The sequence below is a fragment of the Amborella trichopoda genome, chromosome 11 (genome assembly GCF_054954075.1).
Source record: "Amborella trichopoda isolate Santa Cruz 75 chromosome 11, AtrichopodaSantaCruz75HAP2 v2.0, whole genome shotgun sequence".
Lineage (NCBI taxonomy): Eukaryota > Viridiplantae > Streptophyta > Magnoliopsida > Amborellales > Amborellaceae > Amborella > Amborella trichopoda.
Genome location: NC_142346.1, coordinates 40,483,101 through 40,502,166, shown reverse-complemented (window position 1 = coordinate 40,502,166; position 19,066 = coordinate 40,483,101). Strand labels below are relative to the sequence as shown.

Genomic DNA, 19,066 nt, shown 5'->3' with positions numbered 1-19,066 from the left:
GAAATAAATAGATAGTGTGAAGGCTATCGTAAAGGATAGTATTGTTGAGGGCATTTAACAGACCACAGCGTGTAAAGGGTGGGCTCACTGGACACTGCTTCCATGCAAATAGTACAAAGAATACAACCAAGAGGCACAGATGCTAGCTCGAGGTGGTCCAACTCTCAATTGATTATTATATATTACTATTGGTGCAATTTATATAAGCTACAAACCTTAAAAAAAATCCAAGTAAGGTGCATATCCAAACCCTACTACAAAATACAGTGCAGAACGGGCAACTCTTTCTATGACCCAAAAATTCGTTTGTACCTCGAGGTTTCAAATTTTAATTTCAAAAACGGGTGTGGTACTGGAAAATTTAATGATGACCTGAAAATCTACTTCATATCTAATTATAAAATTTAAAATGAATATCTTGAGAACGGATGTTCTAAAATAATTTATTACAAAGTGTACCATTTTTTGAACTTTAAATTATTATTATATTTGAAAAAATCCGTACATCTCAATGTCAAAGATGATCAATTAGAAGATTTTTATGCATTAAAACAACTTTTCTCAATATAATTTTGAGGTGTACCCTTTTTCTACAGTGAGGTTGCAGCCTTACAAAAAAAAAATTCCTTCGGTCCAAACCAAGTGAAATCTATGCACTCATATATCATTGCAGGATGGTTATTTGAAAGGTTTTCCAACGCAAAACATTTTTTCAATAAGTTTGAGGTAAACCTCATTTTTTATTCTTTGCACTGTTCTTTTATTGAAAGCAGTTCTAGTAAAGTAGAGAAGATAATAAGGGAAGGGAAGGGAAGGGAAGGGAAGGGAAGGGAGGTTTTTGTTTGGTGGGGGAAATGTTTTTCCACCAGTCCCAAAACCCATTCGGTGCAATTTGGAGGAATCTAGTTTAAGGACCTACTTGTCAATAAAGAAACAACGCCCAAAGGCATTGGCGAAAGAGAATTGTGGTCCTCTGGGACCATAGATGATGGAATCTTTTGGCTTTTCACTTCTCCCCACTTCTTACCTAGTCATATATACATTATATATATATATATACACACCAATATATAAACAAGGTATAGTATAGAACATCTACCCAAACCCAAAATACTACACCACTTCTATCCCAGGGAGAGTTATAAAACACTTCTTTTATTTCCAGGGCAGGGCAGGGCAGGGCAGGGCGCCAAAGCATACCACCTCTCTCTCCACAAACCAACCTTGAACCACTCTGTTTGGAAAACATCACCTCTCACTTACAGATCTCCAACCTGCCCACGCATTTTATCTGAAAGCTACTGTACGCTAAAGCTCTCAGGAGTGATGGTGGTGGGCCATCGTGGAGAGAAGGGTCCTACCTGCCTGCAACACGCACAGTGCACCGATGTAAGGCTGAGGCAGCCACTGATGATAAGGGAGTGTCGTCCGGGGCACGTATGTAGGCCGGGGAAGGAGTCGCACACGGCTTGCACGGCAGGCGGTGTGAGTGCCGTGCATTGGCTTATGTTGAGGTTCCTCAAACCTTCATTCTTCCCCTTTCCATATTTACTTCCATTGCCATTTCCATTGAACACGGACGCGAATAATAGGTCCTGTCTTGCTTGTTGCTCACGTCGACCACTGCTTGCCAACGAGTACATGGCCCTGTCAGTAATGTTCTGGCAATAGTAGAGACCCAGAGACCTCAGGCCATGGCACCTATCCGCAAGTGCAATCACACTCTTATCTGCACCAATTCAAGCACACAAATGTTAGATACACTGTGTTCCTAAACTCTTTGTGGCTAGTTTTTTCATGGAAGTACCAAATGACTATGGACAATCATGGTTCATGGATCAAAATCAATTGAATGGAATAAAGTAGCTTGATAAGAACCCGTATATGGAGTTACCAGTAGACGTCAATTGATATGTTTATAAGTGATGAAAGACAACGGAAAGGGCGTGGCACTCACCATTGGGGTCATTTTCTATTATGGTGTGCCCACTCCCTCTCCATCAATGACCGACACTACCGTGGATGGTGATGACTGTCAATTGGGTTATAGTACCATTATAGTACTCTTTCTTGTATTAGTAGATGAACTCTAAGTTCTGTTGAAAAGAATAACATTGTCTTCTTCTGCCAATCTCTTTCCCATGTATAATTGAGTATTATGAAATCTCTGAGGATACCTCTTTCAATAACTTTATATTTGCAATGGGGTTATCTAAACAACAGGAGATCATAGATTTTGAAATGGTTCATTTGCAGTATATTTTTATTAAGAAAATAAAAAATCAATTGTCTGCTTGGCAATAAAACTGACAATCCATTTGTCAATCTCAAACTCTGAAGGTGTTTCCCTTATCGCATAGAGGGTAAACATTGCAAGGAAATACCCTATGGGAAACAAAAATTTCTTTCAAATTGTGAAGCAGATAAATAATGAATGGCAATCTCCTATGAGAAATGTGAAGGAAATAGGGATCTAAGCAATGACAGTTACGACTAGCTTCAACACAATACCTGTTATAAGGATGCAGCCACACAAGTCTAAAGCCCTAAGATCTGGGCATCCATAGGCCAGGCTCATCACTCCAACGTCACTGACTTTCTCACACCACCCCAAATTCAGATACTGCAACTGGTTGCAGTTGCGACCAACAGCCTACATCACAAAAATTAAAACAACATGAAAGCAATATAAGCAATTATATACTTCTCCACAAACAAAACATACACCCATATCTACAGACTCGTGTGTGCACGTGCATACACTGAGGCCCGTTTGAGCAGAATAAGTTTTCGGGACAGGGCCTTCTTTTACTCCACGAATTTAGGTGTTAAGAAACAACCCATATTGGTCTTCTCCACTAAAAAAGGGCAACAGACTTTTGTAACCTCCATCATCAGTGAAATGCAGCCAAAACGTTACTTGACACTGAAAAAAGAGAAGTCTGCTTTCGCCCCACTTACAAATAACACCCTTGTTTAATTAGAATCATTCAGCTGTCCAAATGATGACTAAAGTATGAGAAGCAAAGAGAGTAATTAAACTATGTTCCATATTTTCTTTCTAAATAACCTGCAATGCTTTATCAGTTGCCGCTCTCACACAACCGCAGAGGTTTAGACTTTTCAAGTCCCTACACGTGCTGGTAAGGTAAGCGAGGGCATTGTCACTGAAATCCGAGCAACCACTTATGTTGAGCTTGGTAAGATGGTTGCAGCCATGAGCCAAGGCATACAAGGAGCGGTCAGTTAGCTTAAAGCTTTTGCTGAGATCCAAGTCTCGCAAGTCATGGCAATGCTTGGCTATTGCCTCAACCGCTTCATCTTCAAGTTGCGGTTTATTTTGGCGCAAGAAAAGAGTCTGCAGCTTTGTGAACTTTGGGGCAATGGATAGAACGAGGTTATTCATGTTCTCCTTGCACCTGCACCATTAACAGGACATCATTTATTTACTTCCCATATTTAAAGACATCGGCTAAACACTTTACTAAACAGTTTCAGGCGAGAAGCATAAGATGAATAGAAAATGTGTGGATGAATTCATTTTGGGAATTCTTCTTTTATCAATAACCCCAGGTGTTCAATGGACCCTCGTCCATCTACCATGATCAATACGACTAAAAAAATGCACGAGTAAAAGGAGGAATATTATAGTACAAAACTAACATTGGGAAAGAAAACAAAGCCAGACAACCCATGATGCACAGCTTCTTGTATATGCTTAACATGATAGGCTCTAACCCAGTCAACACCAACATTACTAGGACACTCAATTATAAAAAATTATAATATCGATAATTATATGTGTGTATCTGTGAGTGCTGGATGCATAGAATTCTATATCACAAGCTATACAATATATATTTACAGCTGCATTCGATAGGATACTTGTAACCGTAAATGTATCCTGCATTTCAAGAAAAGGTAAGTCATATCCCAGTTGTCGGTGTCTATTTCTGTACCTGTGTCTGGGTATCAACTATCTAGTGGTATATATGAGTGCATGGGATTGCGTGTTCGTGCATTGTATTCTCATGATCAGATGGCTGATAAAGGAGCACAGTTAAAGCACATGAAAATGAATGCAGTTGGACCTCAAACTGAGCTTAAATCTAATCCAATATACCTCCAAGGGATCTCCCAAAAATCAGGTCATAAAGATGCTGGATGGTTGAGATATAGCATACACAATTTCAGGAGTACCATCCATAGCCTGTGGATCACAAAAAAGAGGTGAAATTACAAAAATTCCCCTTAGAATTGAAATCCGGTCGGGTCCAAAACTCCTGAGAATAACAGTGAGTTGCTCAAAACCCTGAACTTTAAAATTTCGTTAATGCGACATCCTTTGATGACATTTACTAAAATTTTGAGGGTTTCACATACTATTCAAAAGTTAGCTAGTGCTATTATTCATTTGTGGGTAAAATCTGCTAAACCAGCAAGTAGTCTTGATTTTCCAGCACCTGTAACTCCCAAACCACATGGAAATCGGGTCCGGGCATGGTATATGTTGTTCCTTGATGCGAGATATTTCTGGCAAGGTATACATTGCGAGATTTCTTCATCCTATCATGGTCTATTTCTAGAAAGAAGTTGAAATTGGCAACTTTCATGACCTCCGATCCGTTTTACAGCGATTTCTCCCGAGTTTCACGATGGAACTTGATTTTATGGGATTCTTGACTCGATGCTCATTCTATACATATATAAAAAGCCACAATCAACTCAAAGATGGGGAGTGAGTTTGAAGCCGATTTTTGACTAATTTGTTGGATGTTGCTAAAAATCATATTTTAGATATAATAAAAGACCCATAACTTATCTAATATGTGAAGTTCTTGGGTGATATTTGAGGCAAAACATTCTTGGGGTCATTCTTTACAATTCTAGGGAACCGGGATGAGAAGAATCCAGTGGAAAAAAGACAAAATGACTGGAAAATGTGTGTGAAAATCGGGTATGTTGGTTTTTTGACACCTTTAAGGAGGAAAAAAATAGCTTCCTGAAATCTTAAAGAGTTTTTTGGTAAAATTCATTGCAAACGATCGTGAGGCAATTCTCTACAATTTTGTTGCACCGGACTGTACGTATCCCAATGAAAATGAAGGAATAAAGGCCTGTGTTGATGGGTACGGGTAAAAACAAGCTTTTCAATGGCATATCTTGATACTTTTATTATTTTGACCTCAATAAAATTGCCCTTTCTCAATACACCTAAGAGTTGATTTTTGCCCTGTTTCAAACCTCATCTATAACTAAACCAACCCTAGTTCACTTTCAAAGGTTCGAGAATCATTTGCTTGGCAGGCGTGTAGAGAACTGTAGTGAGAGAAACTCCCTAGAGAGAGAACCCTAACCTAAGCGACTTAACCTTAGTCAAATTCCCACGAAACTTAACCCTAGTTAAACCAAATAACAACATTACCCCAAGGCAATCATAGCAAAGGAAATCAATCCACTTTCGAAAACCCCTTTGAAAAGAGAGAGGTTAAGGAACACTCCTTCCAAGAACATGGCGGCTAATAAAGGTTTGGCCATTTGTCCCCCTTTTTTGAATTACCCTCTGCCTTTTCAAACTGCCACTGGATCATGTAGGGATCTCCCCCAACAACATATAAGCCAAGAGGTCTAATAGGGTCACATAACTGGCTTGGGAGGATCCAAACCTTCATATATTATGTGTCCCTATCTCACACTTACTAGAAATGAAAGATTCGCTAGTTCCTTTTTCTTTAAGTGCATTTTAATTTCTATTCCTATCCATATATTCTTCAACTTTGGAGTCATTTGAATTTAATTTTCCTTTAAACTTCACTTAATCCGCATACACGAAAAAGGGGTGACACTGATCTATAAACCTTAAACATCAGCTCAAGTCTCTCTTATTGTCCGCCCTTCAGTACCTTACAATATAGGCATAATCCATGTTGTGGAAGTATGCATCTGTAGCACTCAAAGCCAAGAAACATAGTTTAGTTTCAACTTCTCGAGCACAAAAGACAGCCAGGAAATTTAGAAGGGGAAAGAAAGTAATGTGGGAAAACAAAAGTTTCAGATATCCAGGTACGAAATTTTTAAAAATATAAACAAAAAGCAGACAAAAAGAATCATAACTAAGTGGAACGAAATATGTATCTCATCCCACGGTTGCAACTTTAAAGTCCATAGTTACCATAAAAGAATACAAGGGTACGTACACAAATCAATGGGCATGTAAACATGTCAACGTTTGCCATTCTTAACATTTCCAAAATCGTAGGAGCTTCAGTGAGTCGACTGGTAGTTCAGTTCAGGCAATCGTTTGGTAGCTAGTTAATCCACTGGTAGCTTTAGTTCATGTGATTCTGTGACGACTATGGTTAAGGGAGCGGAGGTTTGCAGGTATCAGAGAGTTTAAAATCTCAATAATATTCTTCTAAGAGGTGCTTTGTGAAATTAATGGAGGTTCATTCATAATTGTTTCAAGGTCGCGTGATTTAGTCAATCCTAAAGTGACCTACTTTACAAGTAAGTTGTCATGGACAAGATTCTCTCAAGCAACCATTGCATGGGGGCATCATTCTTACAATTTCTTAGTAGGTTCAAGGAGAAACAAATGCGTATTAGTCACTTCTTTCTGATTTTGTGGGATGGGTATGAATAAATTTCGAGAAATCTTTTGAATCACGTAGAGAATCTAAAGACAACTAAAGAACCTTTTGATAGGGCGGAGGTAGTTGTGGGCAGGATAATGTGTGCCATGATATCTAGGCAACCGCCAAACAGGAATTTAACATGTTAGAGTTGCTCTCCAAAAATCAAGTCGAAGGAAGTTATAACAATTAAGGGAATTCAAATATAATAGCTTCCAGTCTTCTAGGATACGAAAGTTGAATTTTGGTAGTAGGCTAGTAGCTCAAATGGGCAGCTTGGCTAAAACTGGGTATAGGGTGCAAAGACAATACAAGGACGGTCTGAAACGTGCACTATTGATCATGAAGGAGATTAAGGATAGTTTAATTCCATACATGCGACCTTAAATCATGTGCATGGAACTATATATGAGGATCCTTGAGTTCCAACCCAATTTGTTGGGAATCATACCCAACTTTGTAACATTAAGCCTCAAGCTAGCAACGAGCCGAGCAAGCCCCTGCCTAGCCCTAACCCGTCCTTGTTCCCCTGAGGGCCAGCCCCGGCCCGGTGCAAACCAGGCCAAAGAGGCCTTGGCCCAGGCACGACTGTAGCCCTGTCAATGCTGGGCTAGGCCACACTAAAAAAAATTTAGAAAAAAAGAATACATTAATAAGGGCCAGGCGGGGCTGAACAGGGCCAACGCTATCTTGGTCTTGATTCGTGCTCGGCCCAAGCCCTGGTTTCTTGGGGCCAGGCCACTTAGCCCATTGCCACCCCTAAGCCTAGAGTTCATATAACTATACATCTCTAGGGTTTTGATGAAATTAACTTAACTAAAACGAAAAAAAAATAGAGAATAAGAAGCTCTTAAGGCGACTCAAAACAGTCAAAGTTTCTACAATTCATCTAAGTTGAAACATCATCATCAGAGCCTTATCCCAACTATTTGGGGTCAACTACACGAATCTTATTCCACCATTCTGCTCTATCAAGGGCCATACCCTCAATTAGACTATAAGTCCCCATAAGTTTTCTTGCTACTTCCATCCATGTCCTTTTGGAACTTCCCCTTGCCCTTTTAGAGTCTTCCACTTGAACCAAATTGGACCTCCTAATTGGTGTATTATTGGGTCTGCGTTGCACATGGCCAGCCCACCTAATTCTTCTTTGCTCATCTTGTAGCCTATTGGAGCCACCCCTAACTACTTCCCTCAAATATATTCATTTTGAATTCTACCCTTTCTTATCTTACCACTCATCCATCTCAATATTCTCATCTCTACTACACTCATCCTATGGATATGTTGTTTCTAGACCACCCAACATTATGTCCCATAAAGCAAAGCTGGTCTCACAGCTATCCTATAAAACTTCCCCTTCAGCTTCATTGGCATGCAGCAATCAAATAAAACTCTGGTTACACATCTCCACTTCGCCTACCCAACTCTCATTCTATGCGTAACATCTTCCTCAATCTCTAGCATCCAAAATTAAGTATAATATATTGTATACACACATGGGGACATCATGAGCCAGCAAATATGACAACCATTCTTAAGGTTCGTCCACATCAATCATGGTAATGAGCCTGCATTCAAGTTGTGATTGGGGACCTCACTGTTCAACCTGGAACATAGGATTGGACAGTCCATAACTCCATATGCAACGAGAACATGCATACCCCAAACACCAAGTGCATGGTAATAAAGCCTTGGCAAAATTGCATAAAAACTAACTAGTAAGATATGGTCAAAGAATTTGCATTAGCATCATGTTTTTATTGGATTCTTGGATGGAATTCTGGGTCTACCAACTCTACTAGCACATGTTAACGGCTTCAAAGCAATTCATACCACCAAAGAGTATCAGAAAAATCTAGCACTTAAAGGGTAAGGAAGAGTAGTAGCAATCAATTGACAAATTGCAGATGCATATCCCACATACAAAAGTGCAGTTAATCGAAACCACCTATCTGAACTCTAAGAGCAACTTCATGAATGTGAACTACCTAAACATGACCTGATGTGATGAAAAACATATCATTATGTACAAATCAGCCATCAGGATCCACACAGTTAGCTTCTTGAGCAATGAAGACACGAGATCACTCACTCAAATGTTTGAATGCTTGAAAAATGGTCCAAAACCTCGAGGGAAATATTTTGTTGCTATCTTAGAAAGGAAGAAAATGCGGGAATGGGCTTCGATGGATCTTGCTTAACAACTAAAGTAACATCATAAAATCTGAGGATATTGATAATAAGGAGACACCACCATCAATTGAGAAAAGTCCTTGTGCTCTTTGGTTATGGCCATCAATAAACATGCCAACAAGAAAATTTTCAGGTGCACACAAAACTCAATTCCCTTCTTTTATCATTGAAATACACAGTTCCCCTGGTTTCTCCCTGACAACTTATAATACTTAAGTGGAGATTTCTATCATTTAATAACAAAGATCTGCATCTTCCAAAATTGACTGAATCTTGTTTAGAGCCAAGAGAGTATGATAAGAAATGATCTTCCAAAGATAAAATTTAGTTATTGTTCTTCATGCTTTTGCAATAGGCACAACTCACCTATCCATACTACATAATTACCATTAAGATTTGAGCAATTAGATCAATGGGCAAGACACCACAATGAAATGATGACAACCTGTTCTTCAAGTGAAAATGAGAAAGATCACAAATTCTGCTTATATACACTATGAGAAACACTTTATGATCTTTAGGTTGTTGGAAGGGCAGGGTAGTCAATGATTTCAGGCAATAATCGATATCATATTGAGTAGAATCAACACCTATATGTTCTCTACAATCCAAAAATTTCAGACCAAGATCAAACTGAATAGCATAAGCAAACATACCGAATGCTCAGTGAACATTGCAAAATTATCACAATACATGTCTTCAAAAGCGCAATTTGAAGATGTTGACTTTGTCTTGGCACTTTATTTCAACATTTTACCCCAAATAAATAAGCTAGTAAATAAAAGGTCAATAAACAGCACAACCTCCTTAACACCTTAGAGAAAAGAGTTACGCATACTGCCAGTTAGGCATAAAATTAGTCACTGATAGTTCACCTAATGCCGTACTCGATCCTACAGTCTTTTAAGTCCCTTATAAACATGCATCCTATACAATCTCATGAAATGGAAATCAAGTATGCCAACAAGGGAGATAGAAACCATGCATTTCCACAGGGGAGAGAGGAGAAGAGAGGAGGCTCACATATGGTGTACTCCTCTTTCTACATGACCCAGGCAATTGGCAGAGACACCCACACAGTGCATCCCATTCTTAATCCCACATGGTACAACTACAAACATTCCCCCCTGCCTTTTCTTCCCAAACTAGTCCAACTACATTCATGAAGAGGAAAGCAAACAAGCAGTTATTTGTGAAAAATGGTTTGATAGGGCTGCAGCCCTATGACCTATCAAAATAAGTAAAGCCTCACCTCATAACACATCGACAATTACAATTCAAGCATTGGAAAACCTTTACATCGATCATCTCAGCTTGAACATTCTGATTGTGGAAAAAAATACGGATTTTAAGCTCAAAACATAGTGATATTGTAACAAATTATCTAGACTGTCCATTCCACCCGAAAAGTAAGTGTCATAGATCCACAAGATCTGTACCATTTTTTTAGTTTCAAATTTTATTGTTGGTGTTGGAAATTGATTTTAAAGCAATCATGGAGATTTCCTTTGCCAAAAGAACTTTCCAAATGAGGATTTGAGGTGAGGCTATATTTTGTTTTAATAAAGCCTAGGTGATGCAAGGAGAAAATAAAACTAGAATAATAAAAAATAAAAATACAAAACGGCTTAGAGTCTATATCCTCTCTCAAGATCTGCAAGCAAGTCCACCCCCAAAAAAATATCTATTCACAAGATCAACTTTACTCAATTTAGATTTTTTCATAAGATCAACTTTTCTCAATTCAGATATTTCACAAGATCAACTTTTCTCAGTTCTTATTCTTTAATCATTCTCTGATCCTTTACAATGAAAGGACATCTACCTTTAAATAGACTTCGAAGAAAACAAATAATTAAATAAATAAATAAACCACAAAAACTAACTCTCTCTCTTCCATGTTTTTATTTTTTTTAATTATTTAATTATTTGTTTTTTTTCAAAGTCTATTTAAAGGGAGATGTCCCTTAATTGTAAAGGATCAGAGAATGATCAAAGAATAAGAATTGAAAAAAGTTGATCTTGTGAAAACATCTGAATTGAAAAAAGTTGATCTTGTGAAAAGATCCAAATTGAATAAAGTTGATCTAGTAAAATACCGTTTTTGGGATGGACTCTCTTGAAGACCTTGAGAGAGGATATATTCTCTCAGACCTTTTCTTTTTTTATTTTTATTATTCATGTTACTATTTCTCCCTGCATCAATTGGTATCAGAGCCCTAAGATCCATGCTAATATGGAGAGCCTTGAGATCTTAGAAGATGTTTGAAGCGAAGTTCGTGACATGAATCAACAATTGCAGCGATTAGATCAAAGATTTGACAGACTCAAAGAAGACCTAGTACAGCGTAATAGCAGAGTAATAGAACAAGGTCTACGAGATTTATTTCATAGATTGCAATTGGAACAAGAGAAGGAAGAATATGAAGAGATAGATCTCGATATAAAAGATGACATTGATAACCCGAATGTGCAAAAAATTTTGAATACCAATTGTGAAGAAAAAGAAGAATTTTGAAAATCAATTATGAAGAAGATATGTGCGATGCAATGTTTGAAATCCAACCAAGTGAATCTAAAAGAGAAATCAAGATTGAGCTCGAGATCACTGTGTTCTACTTCAAGATAAGCACAAAGCATTCAATGAATTGGCTTAATGAAGAAATTAAAGAAAAAATACCACGGAGAATGGTGGGACTTCATCACCAATTAGTAGAGGGTGATTGGCTTCAAGCTGAAGATCGAGCTTCTCCCAACCCAGGGAGAATGATGCAGATAAAAATTAAGAAAAAATCATAATTGCAATTTTATGAGTTTTTAGGAAAGGTAAATCTTGGTGTGAGTTTTAAGCTTATCTTTTCTAGTGAGATTTTTCTAGTGAGAGATTTAAGGGGGATTTAAATATGAGTAAGATATGGGATTTAAATATGGGGAGGATATGGCGAGTACGTGAAGATGGGGGAGTTTTCTTAATTCAAGGAACTCCACTTGATGGGTAGAGAGACACGTGAGGAAAGAGAGAAATAGGGAGATGAAGAGAAAGAAAATAGGAAGGGAGAGGAAAACGTGGAAGAGAGAGAGAGTTTTTGTAGTTTATTTATTTATTTAATTATTTGTTTTCTTCAAAATCTATTTAAATGGAAATGTCCCTTCATTGTAAAGAATCAAAGAATGATGAAAGAATATGAACTGAGAAAAGTTGATCTTGTGAAGATATCTGAATTGAGTAAAGTTGATCTTGGGAAAAGATCTTTTTTGGGGTGGACACCCTTTCAGACCTTGAGAAAGGGTATATTCTCTCAGCCATTTTCTTCTTTTTTTATTATTCATGTTACTATTTCTCCTTGCATCACTAGGTCTTATAGAAACTTCATCCATTATTTTTTCTCATGTTTTAGAAAGCAAAGCCCCGATGAGATCCATCTCACCCCAACACACACACATAGAGAGGAGAGAGAGAGAGAGGCAATAGATCATTGTACATTCATATTTGCTGGAAGTAAGCAATAGACACTCGTTCATAAGCCAACCACCTTACCTTCTAATCATCTTTTTGTAAGCTGAGCTTTTCACAACTCAGCCAGGCCTCAAAATATGGTGGCACACATTTCTTTTTTAAGGTATGATTGCCTAGAATGGCTTCCTTGGCAATTAAAAGCCCTTGAATAACTAGTCGAAACTTGAGGTTCAATGGAAACCTCATATTGGATGAGCAGCCCAAAAGTTCCTTACAGGAAACATAAGTGAGGAGAACCCATGTTTCAATATCAAAATCCAAAGATAAAGAGCTCACTGAGAACCACCCAAAAAGTACTAAAAAAGTTATATAGCTCATGAGAAATGGCAATCTATATATGCACAGAACAGGATTAAACGGAAAAAGACCAAAAGATACTGAAACAGAATACAAGAAGAAAGCAGGGTGCACCAAACCAATGATGCAACATAACTTAGGAGAACAGAAAGACTTAACCATGAATCAAACATTTTCAAGAGGATTAAAGCAATAATAATGAAATAGAGCAATATACAAAAGCCACATGATAGAAATAATATGTCTCCATATTATTTCGAGCTTCTGCGCAAAAGGTTGAAACTGAACAGAAACATCGTACACATATATTATTTCCATTTTCTATAAGAACCAGAACCAAAGCACACTAGTACAAGAATAAACAAATAAATAAAAGAACTTCATCTCACCATGATAAACAGAGTTGGGTGAGGCCTAAGGAAACTGCCTCTCTCCAACCTGTGCACACCCCAGATGCTACAATTACAGTCTGATCATCAACGAGGGTAAGGATTCGAAGGAGGAGCTCCATAGGAAGGTCCTTCCAATCCTTTAAGATGCCCCCACCATTCATATCTCCAGCAACCATCAGTTTCTGCAAGCATAAATTCAAATCCCTGGTTGCAAAGCCCTGAACCATCTCCACTAACACAGTAACAGTTTCTCCCCACCTCTTTAATCTCTCATCCAAAATGGGGAAATTGTTTAGACCAACTGCCAAATACAAGGAAAAAAACAAGAGTTGATAACTAAGCAACTTAGAGCCAAAAAGTAATGAAGTGAATGAAAGGGTAAGAAGAAACCAGCCATATGATTAAGTTTAGATCAAATTTACCATCACTGTTTCTGATAAAGTATTTAAACATTAGAAGTAAAATGAATGTCAAGAAGAAGATAATAAGGTACTTATATGGTTTATCATACAGAGACATAATCCATCTATTCAAAAGTTTGAAATGAAACCAAATAATGCTCAAAACACTAAAATTAGGAATATTAGGCAACTCGATATAGAATTTAGGATAATAAATATTGCTCACAATCGAGAAAAAAAATGTTAAAAAATAAAATAAAAAAAATTCTCAAAATTGGATATTATGAATAAACCAGAACATTTCCAGTGTTGAGGAACATGAAACTAAGGGGACTCAAAAATCCCAGCTTGCTCTTAGCTACAATGAATAGAGAAATGACAAGAAGTTCAAACCTTTTCCAGGAGAACTCAACACAAACACAGATGATTAAACAAACCCAAAGAACTTTCAAATATGAGTATAAATTGACAACCCAAGTGCTCAATTGCAAAAGTAAAGAACATAAATTAGAACCTTATATCAGCATAAATGGTTTAGCTTAATCATTTAAAATAATCTATAGAAGAGTAACAGATCAAATGCTCAAGGCACAATAAATGAATAAAGAATCACATAAACACCTTGAAGAAATAGAAGAAAAAAACAATTACTCTAAGAAACAGCAGGCTTCCAAAACCAGCACAGGTGGCAGAGAAACCAAGCATTCACAGAGCCTCAGAGCGATCAAAACCCTAGATTTTCGTTAAAAACTACGTGGCAGGACCTGGTTTGGACTTTTGGACTTATCGAAATAGCAAAAGCAGGAGAACAGAAATGACAAAGAACCCATAAATAAAATCTCCGTTAATGGTAAAATTTACCATCCATTGCTAGTTTCTATGAAACCCAAGTTCATAAAATCTGAAATAATCTTCCAAAAAACAGAACCAAAAATGACAAAAACTTTGCAGAGGCACATTAAAATGAACCCAAAAGAAACAGAGAACAGAAAAAACACACAAAAGTCACATAATTCTTCATTTTCAGCTAAATTTTCAAAGAATATAATGGTGTAATGAAATTCAAAGTTACCTGTATCAATAAAAGAAAAAACAGAGAAATAAAAGGAGAAGAAGAAGAAGCTTAGAAGTAGACGGAAGAAGAAGTCTAAAGCGGCAAGAAATCCTTAGACTGAGAGCGTTAAATCGTGTGACGATTGAAAATGTACATACCAAAACTACCCCTTATCTGTATGGCATATGTCGAGAATGCCCAATCCTTTATCTCTTTCTTTCTAGAACCTCCCGCGCCACTCTGTTAGGTCTCCTCGCTTTGAAATTAAAGTACTAGATTTCCGGAAAGCGTGAGCCAATCCCGTGAGGGAGAATCCTGGCCGTTCATTTGGAGTACCTTGCTTCGAAATCTGTGTAGGTGGGACCCATGTGGGGTCAGAGGTTCCTGAGCCATTCATTTTAAAGGACGGGATGACACGTCATAAGGACTCCAATTCCTCCTTTTTTATACTCACTCCGTTTTTCTCTCCACTCCGTTTTTCTCTCCAATAAAACAATGGTTTGGGCTATTTATTTATCGATCTGGACCGATTTTTGGGATATCGATCCAAGTCATCGACCTATTTTTTAAGTTATTGGTCTTTAGCTGTCAAAGGAAAAATTATACTTGATTGACACTTTAAAATGTATAACTAAAGTGTACCTCAAAAATCTTTAGCGGACGGTTATTTTGATATTAGAAAATCATTAAATTGATCATCTTAAAATCGAGATATATAAATATTGAAAAAAAATATTTTAAGTTTTAAAATTGGTGCACCTTGTAATATATTATCTGGATCGTCTATTTTCAAAATTTTAATGTATTTATAAATTTGTTTCATTTATACTATTTTTAGAGTTTTATAATTTTATGGTTAGCGATAAAAATAGATTCTCATGCCACCTTAAGGATTTTTTATGTCAAAATTACATCTTATGACAAAATTTGAAGGTGCGCCTTACTTTGATCATTCAAAGTTGCAATTTTAAACCACACCTACCATCAAAACTCCATAGATTTCCTGTAATATGTTGATATTTGGAAGTTATTGAACATTTACTTGGTAGTTTGATGGAAGTTCTTAAAGATCGAGAATAAGTTCCGGAGTGATATAACAAAGATCCATAGATATAAGTCCATAGGGTGAGGAAAAGCACATTATTAGAGAGAGGACTTAGAGAAAATGATATGTTGGACAAATGGAGCTAGAGTGATAAATAACAATGAGTGAGAGGACTTGGAGAGGAGAAAACAAACATAATTATATAAAGTATGTAAATGTGTGAAATGGCACATTCAAAAAGAGAATAAAGTTAGAGAGAGAATAGGTATAATTTGAGAAATGGTATCGGAGCAGAGCTCTAATATGATCTCTCAGTCATATTATATTGTGTCTAATGTAATTTTCAAATTGCATAAATATTTGATAATGATTGTCATGATGTACTGTTTTGACTTTGAGACTTTGGAAAAAAAAAAAAAATTAGAAGGAGCTAGAAATAAAGAAAGCATAATTTTAGATAGAGGATTTAGAACGAGCAAAAGGGTAACTATTAGATAGAGCTACAAATAAAATGGCATCGTAAGAGAGATACTGTATAAGTGAAATAATATATTTAGAGAGATTGAGGAGTAAAAGAGAGAAAATATATAATTAGAGAACAGGGAGAGAAATAAAATAATTAGAGAGAGCACATTTAAAATGTGTGAGAGAGAGAGGACATGGTTAGAGAGAAAGGGATTGAAGATAGCTAGAAAAAGTGTACACTAAAGTTAAAAAAAAAAAGGTCGGCGGTGAACTTCCTAAAAAACATGATATATGAACTTCCTAACTTCCATGGGTGGAAAAAACGTGTAAGTTCTTACTTTTTTAAGAACCCAGAAATTCCTCAAGTCAGTTTCCTATAATCTTATTTTAACAAAACAAGGAAACTCCAATTAAAAGTTGAATGAGGGAAAGCTTTCTTGTAACCTTCAACAATCTAATTAAGGCGCACTTTCAAATTTGATCATAATATGTAATTTTTGGTATAAATTTTTTTTAGGATTATATAAAAGTCTATTTTCACATTTAATTATAAAATTTTAAACTTTAAAAATAGTTAAAATCAAGTAAATCTATAAACATATGAAAATACTGAAAATGGACGGTCTAGATAATGTGTTGCAAGATGTACCATATATCTCGATGTCGAGATGATCAATTGGAAGGTTTTTCAACATTAAAACAACATTTTCTAATAGATTTTTGTGGTGCATATTTAATTATACATTTTAAAATTGCAACTTTATATAAACTTTTTCCTGGTGTGGTTTCTATAAGGTTGCAAGTTTGACATTTAAGATACCTTCAAGCATAACGTTATTACTTAGCCTCTAATTATCTATTCAAGATCGGCCAACTCAAAAGCATTCTATTTGTTGTTGTTTTATAGATCATTATGATATGAAATTTATAGTATACTTAAGGGTCCCTATAAAAATTAAATAAATTATCCAAATCAATGAATTTTTAAAAGTATTCAAGTCAATGTTCTTTTTTGTTTGGAAAAAGTTTATAAGCGGGCTTGCCCACACGCTAACTTTCAATCACGACCATCCAATAAATGGCAATTGAAAAATAGTCTTTCAATCACCACCGTCCAACAAGTGTGATTGAAAGGTAGCGTGCGGTCTTGCGTCCTTTTTATGGACCCAGTTTCTATGCGGGCAGGCCACATATTGTAGAAATACGATCTTGATAATAAATATATTTTTTAAATATAATTTTATCCTATTTTTTAGAGAATATATAATCTTTAATATGGAGATCATGAATATAAAATAATAATAATAATAAATTACAAATAATAATTATATTAAGAAAACATTTGGACAACTTATTTTTAGATAAACCGCCTATTTGCATCCATCTTTAAGATGGATGCTTTGTACATCTTGATCGCATATTGTAGAAATGCGGTACAACCCGTATGAAACAATTTTCCCCTTTTTATTTCCGTCAAATTATTTTTTTCTCCTTGTGATAATTTATCTTGTGGGGAAATTTATTTAGTAGCATATTTGGGCTTCCAAAAATTTGGAGATGTAATCTACTTAACCTATTATCCAACCTTATCAAGGGAAAAAATATATATACACACTTCACATGTACTAGAAAAAAATATATCATTTTCAATATTGAACAGGGACGTCATATCTAAGTATTAGAAACTCATTTTATTTTTTGCAATAAAACTTATCTAGTGATTCTAAAGTAGATCAAGAAATTTCAAACTGAAAATTCATTAACTAGGTCTCTTGCTCGAGGGGTAAATTTGTTATGTGCTCTTGCAAAAAGTAGGCTATATGCATTCTAATAAAATTGTCATGTGTTCTTGCAAAAAGTAGGCTATATGCATTCTAAATTGATTACTTATATTGTTAATTAAAATGTTTTATTTTCTTGAACATTAATAAAATTAATGAAAAAAGATTACACCTATAGGCTAATACTATACAAGTTCTCGTGCCTCTTATTTGTTGGTGTTAGGCGTATTTTTTTAGGGCAATTTTTGCATTCACATCCTGTTGACCCTTATGAAAAAAATTCCAAAGGAAATAAAACTTATAAAGTAGTATTTTAAAGAGAGTGAAAATGGTGCATGGTTACTTGTGTCTTTTTGTGCATGTTGGATTTATAGTGAGATATACTAAAAACGATTTCTCTTAAAATTATTCATTCCACATTTTCAAGATGATCCCTGAAAACTGACCCAAATAAAGTGCACCCAGCACAAATAAAAGGTTAAACGAACTTGTATGGAAAGTAGCCTGTAGGTTAATTTTTTTTAAGAGATGTTTCTTGTGCATCAAAATCGCAAGAATTTTTTAAGGGAAATTATCACAACACATTTTGAATATCCTCAATTCGTTTTTACTGGGATGGTATACTATAAAAATCATATACTTTTAGTACAAAGATGTCACAATCATTCGTAGCTATAAAATAATAAAATCCATTACCTTAAAGTTTGCTATATAGTTTGAGAAATTATATTATGGATTTTCTATCTAATCAATGACACACCCCAACCACTTGATTCACATCTAATAGTTGATAACAAATATGATTTCCATATATCAAAAATAAATGATGTTACTGCATATGTTTTTCTTTTTATTTCCAAACTTTCTCATTTTATTGAGATTTTTCTTTTTAAATTTGTAAGATTCAAAGACTATTTCTGTTTTGGACTAAATTTGATTGCTTTAAATCTCTTTTATGTTAGATGATCTCAATTTTCTCTCAAAAACAACTCTTAATCTCTCTCAATCATCATTATTAGAGCCTTTTTAAAAAAAAATTGGCGCATTAAGTTACTCTTGAATTGGAGAGAGAGAGAAATGTGAAGAAGTGTGATGTCAGCAGCTTTAAAACCCAGGATCATTTCCTGAATAAGGAGAATGGCCAAGGTATGTATTTTCGGATTTTGGCGGAGCCGAAGGATGAAAGTTGCAACGTTTTAAATGAGGAAAGAGGCAGGAAAAATAACACTATGTATTCCTTCAACTTCTATGTTTTAAATATTTTTTAAGCTACACCACTTGTGATC

General features: G+C 35.8%; 1 protein-coding gene across 5 annotated transcripts; it reads right to left on the bottom strand.

Annotated features, from left to right (window-relative positions):
• Positions 1–984: 984 nt before the first annotated feature.
• On the bottom strand, positions 985–14,731 carry LOC18436941 (F-box protein SKP2A). Of its 5 annotated transcripts, none has more exons than XM_020668899.2 (5): positions 14,648–14,731; positions 13,032–13,335; positions 3,071–3,419; positions 2,512–2,653; positions 985–1,729 (listed from the first exon to the last, which is right to left on the bottom strand). In XM_020668899.2, the coding sequence occupies exons 2-5, from the start codon at positions 13,259–13,261 to the stop codon at positions 1,299–1,301; spliced, it is 1,152 nt and encodes a 383-aa protein (XP_020524558.1). In that variant the 5' UTR covers positions 13,262–13,335; positions 14,648–14,731; the 3' UTR covers positions 985–1,298. The 5 variants fall into 5 exon arrangements, with proteins under 5 accessions (XP_020524558.1, XP_088706888.1, XP_020524557.1 ...); XM_088850762.1 differs by lacking the exon at positions 14,648–14,731 and adding an exon at positions 14,057–14,592; XM_020668898.2 differs by lacking the exon at positions 14,648–14,731 and adding an exon at positions 14,087–14,592.
• Between the last annotated feature and the right edge of the window lie 4,335 nt (positions 14,732–19,066).

Bases quoted from the DNA above. Each gene is read 5' to 3' on its own strand.
- LOC18436941 (XM_020668897.2), bottom strand. The intron at 3,420-13,031 runs GTGAGATGAAGT...TTAATGGTGCAG, and splicing joins ACCCAACTCTGTTTATCATG to GTGCAAGGAGAACATGAATA. The intron at 1,730-2,511 runs GTATTGTGTTGA...GAATTGGTGCAG, and splicing joins TGGCTGCATCCTTATAACAG to ATAAGAGTGTGATTGCACTT.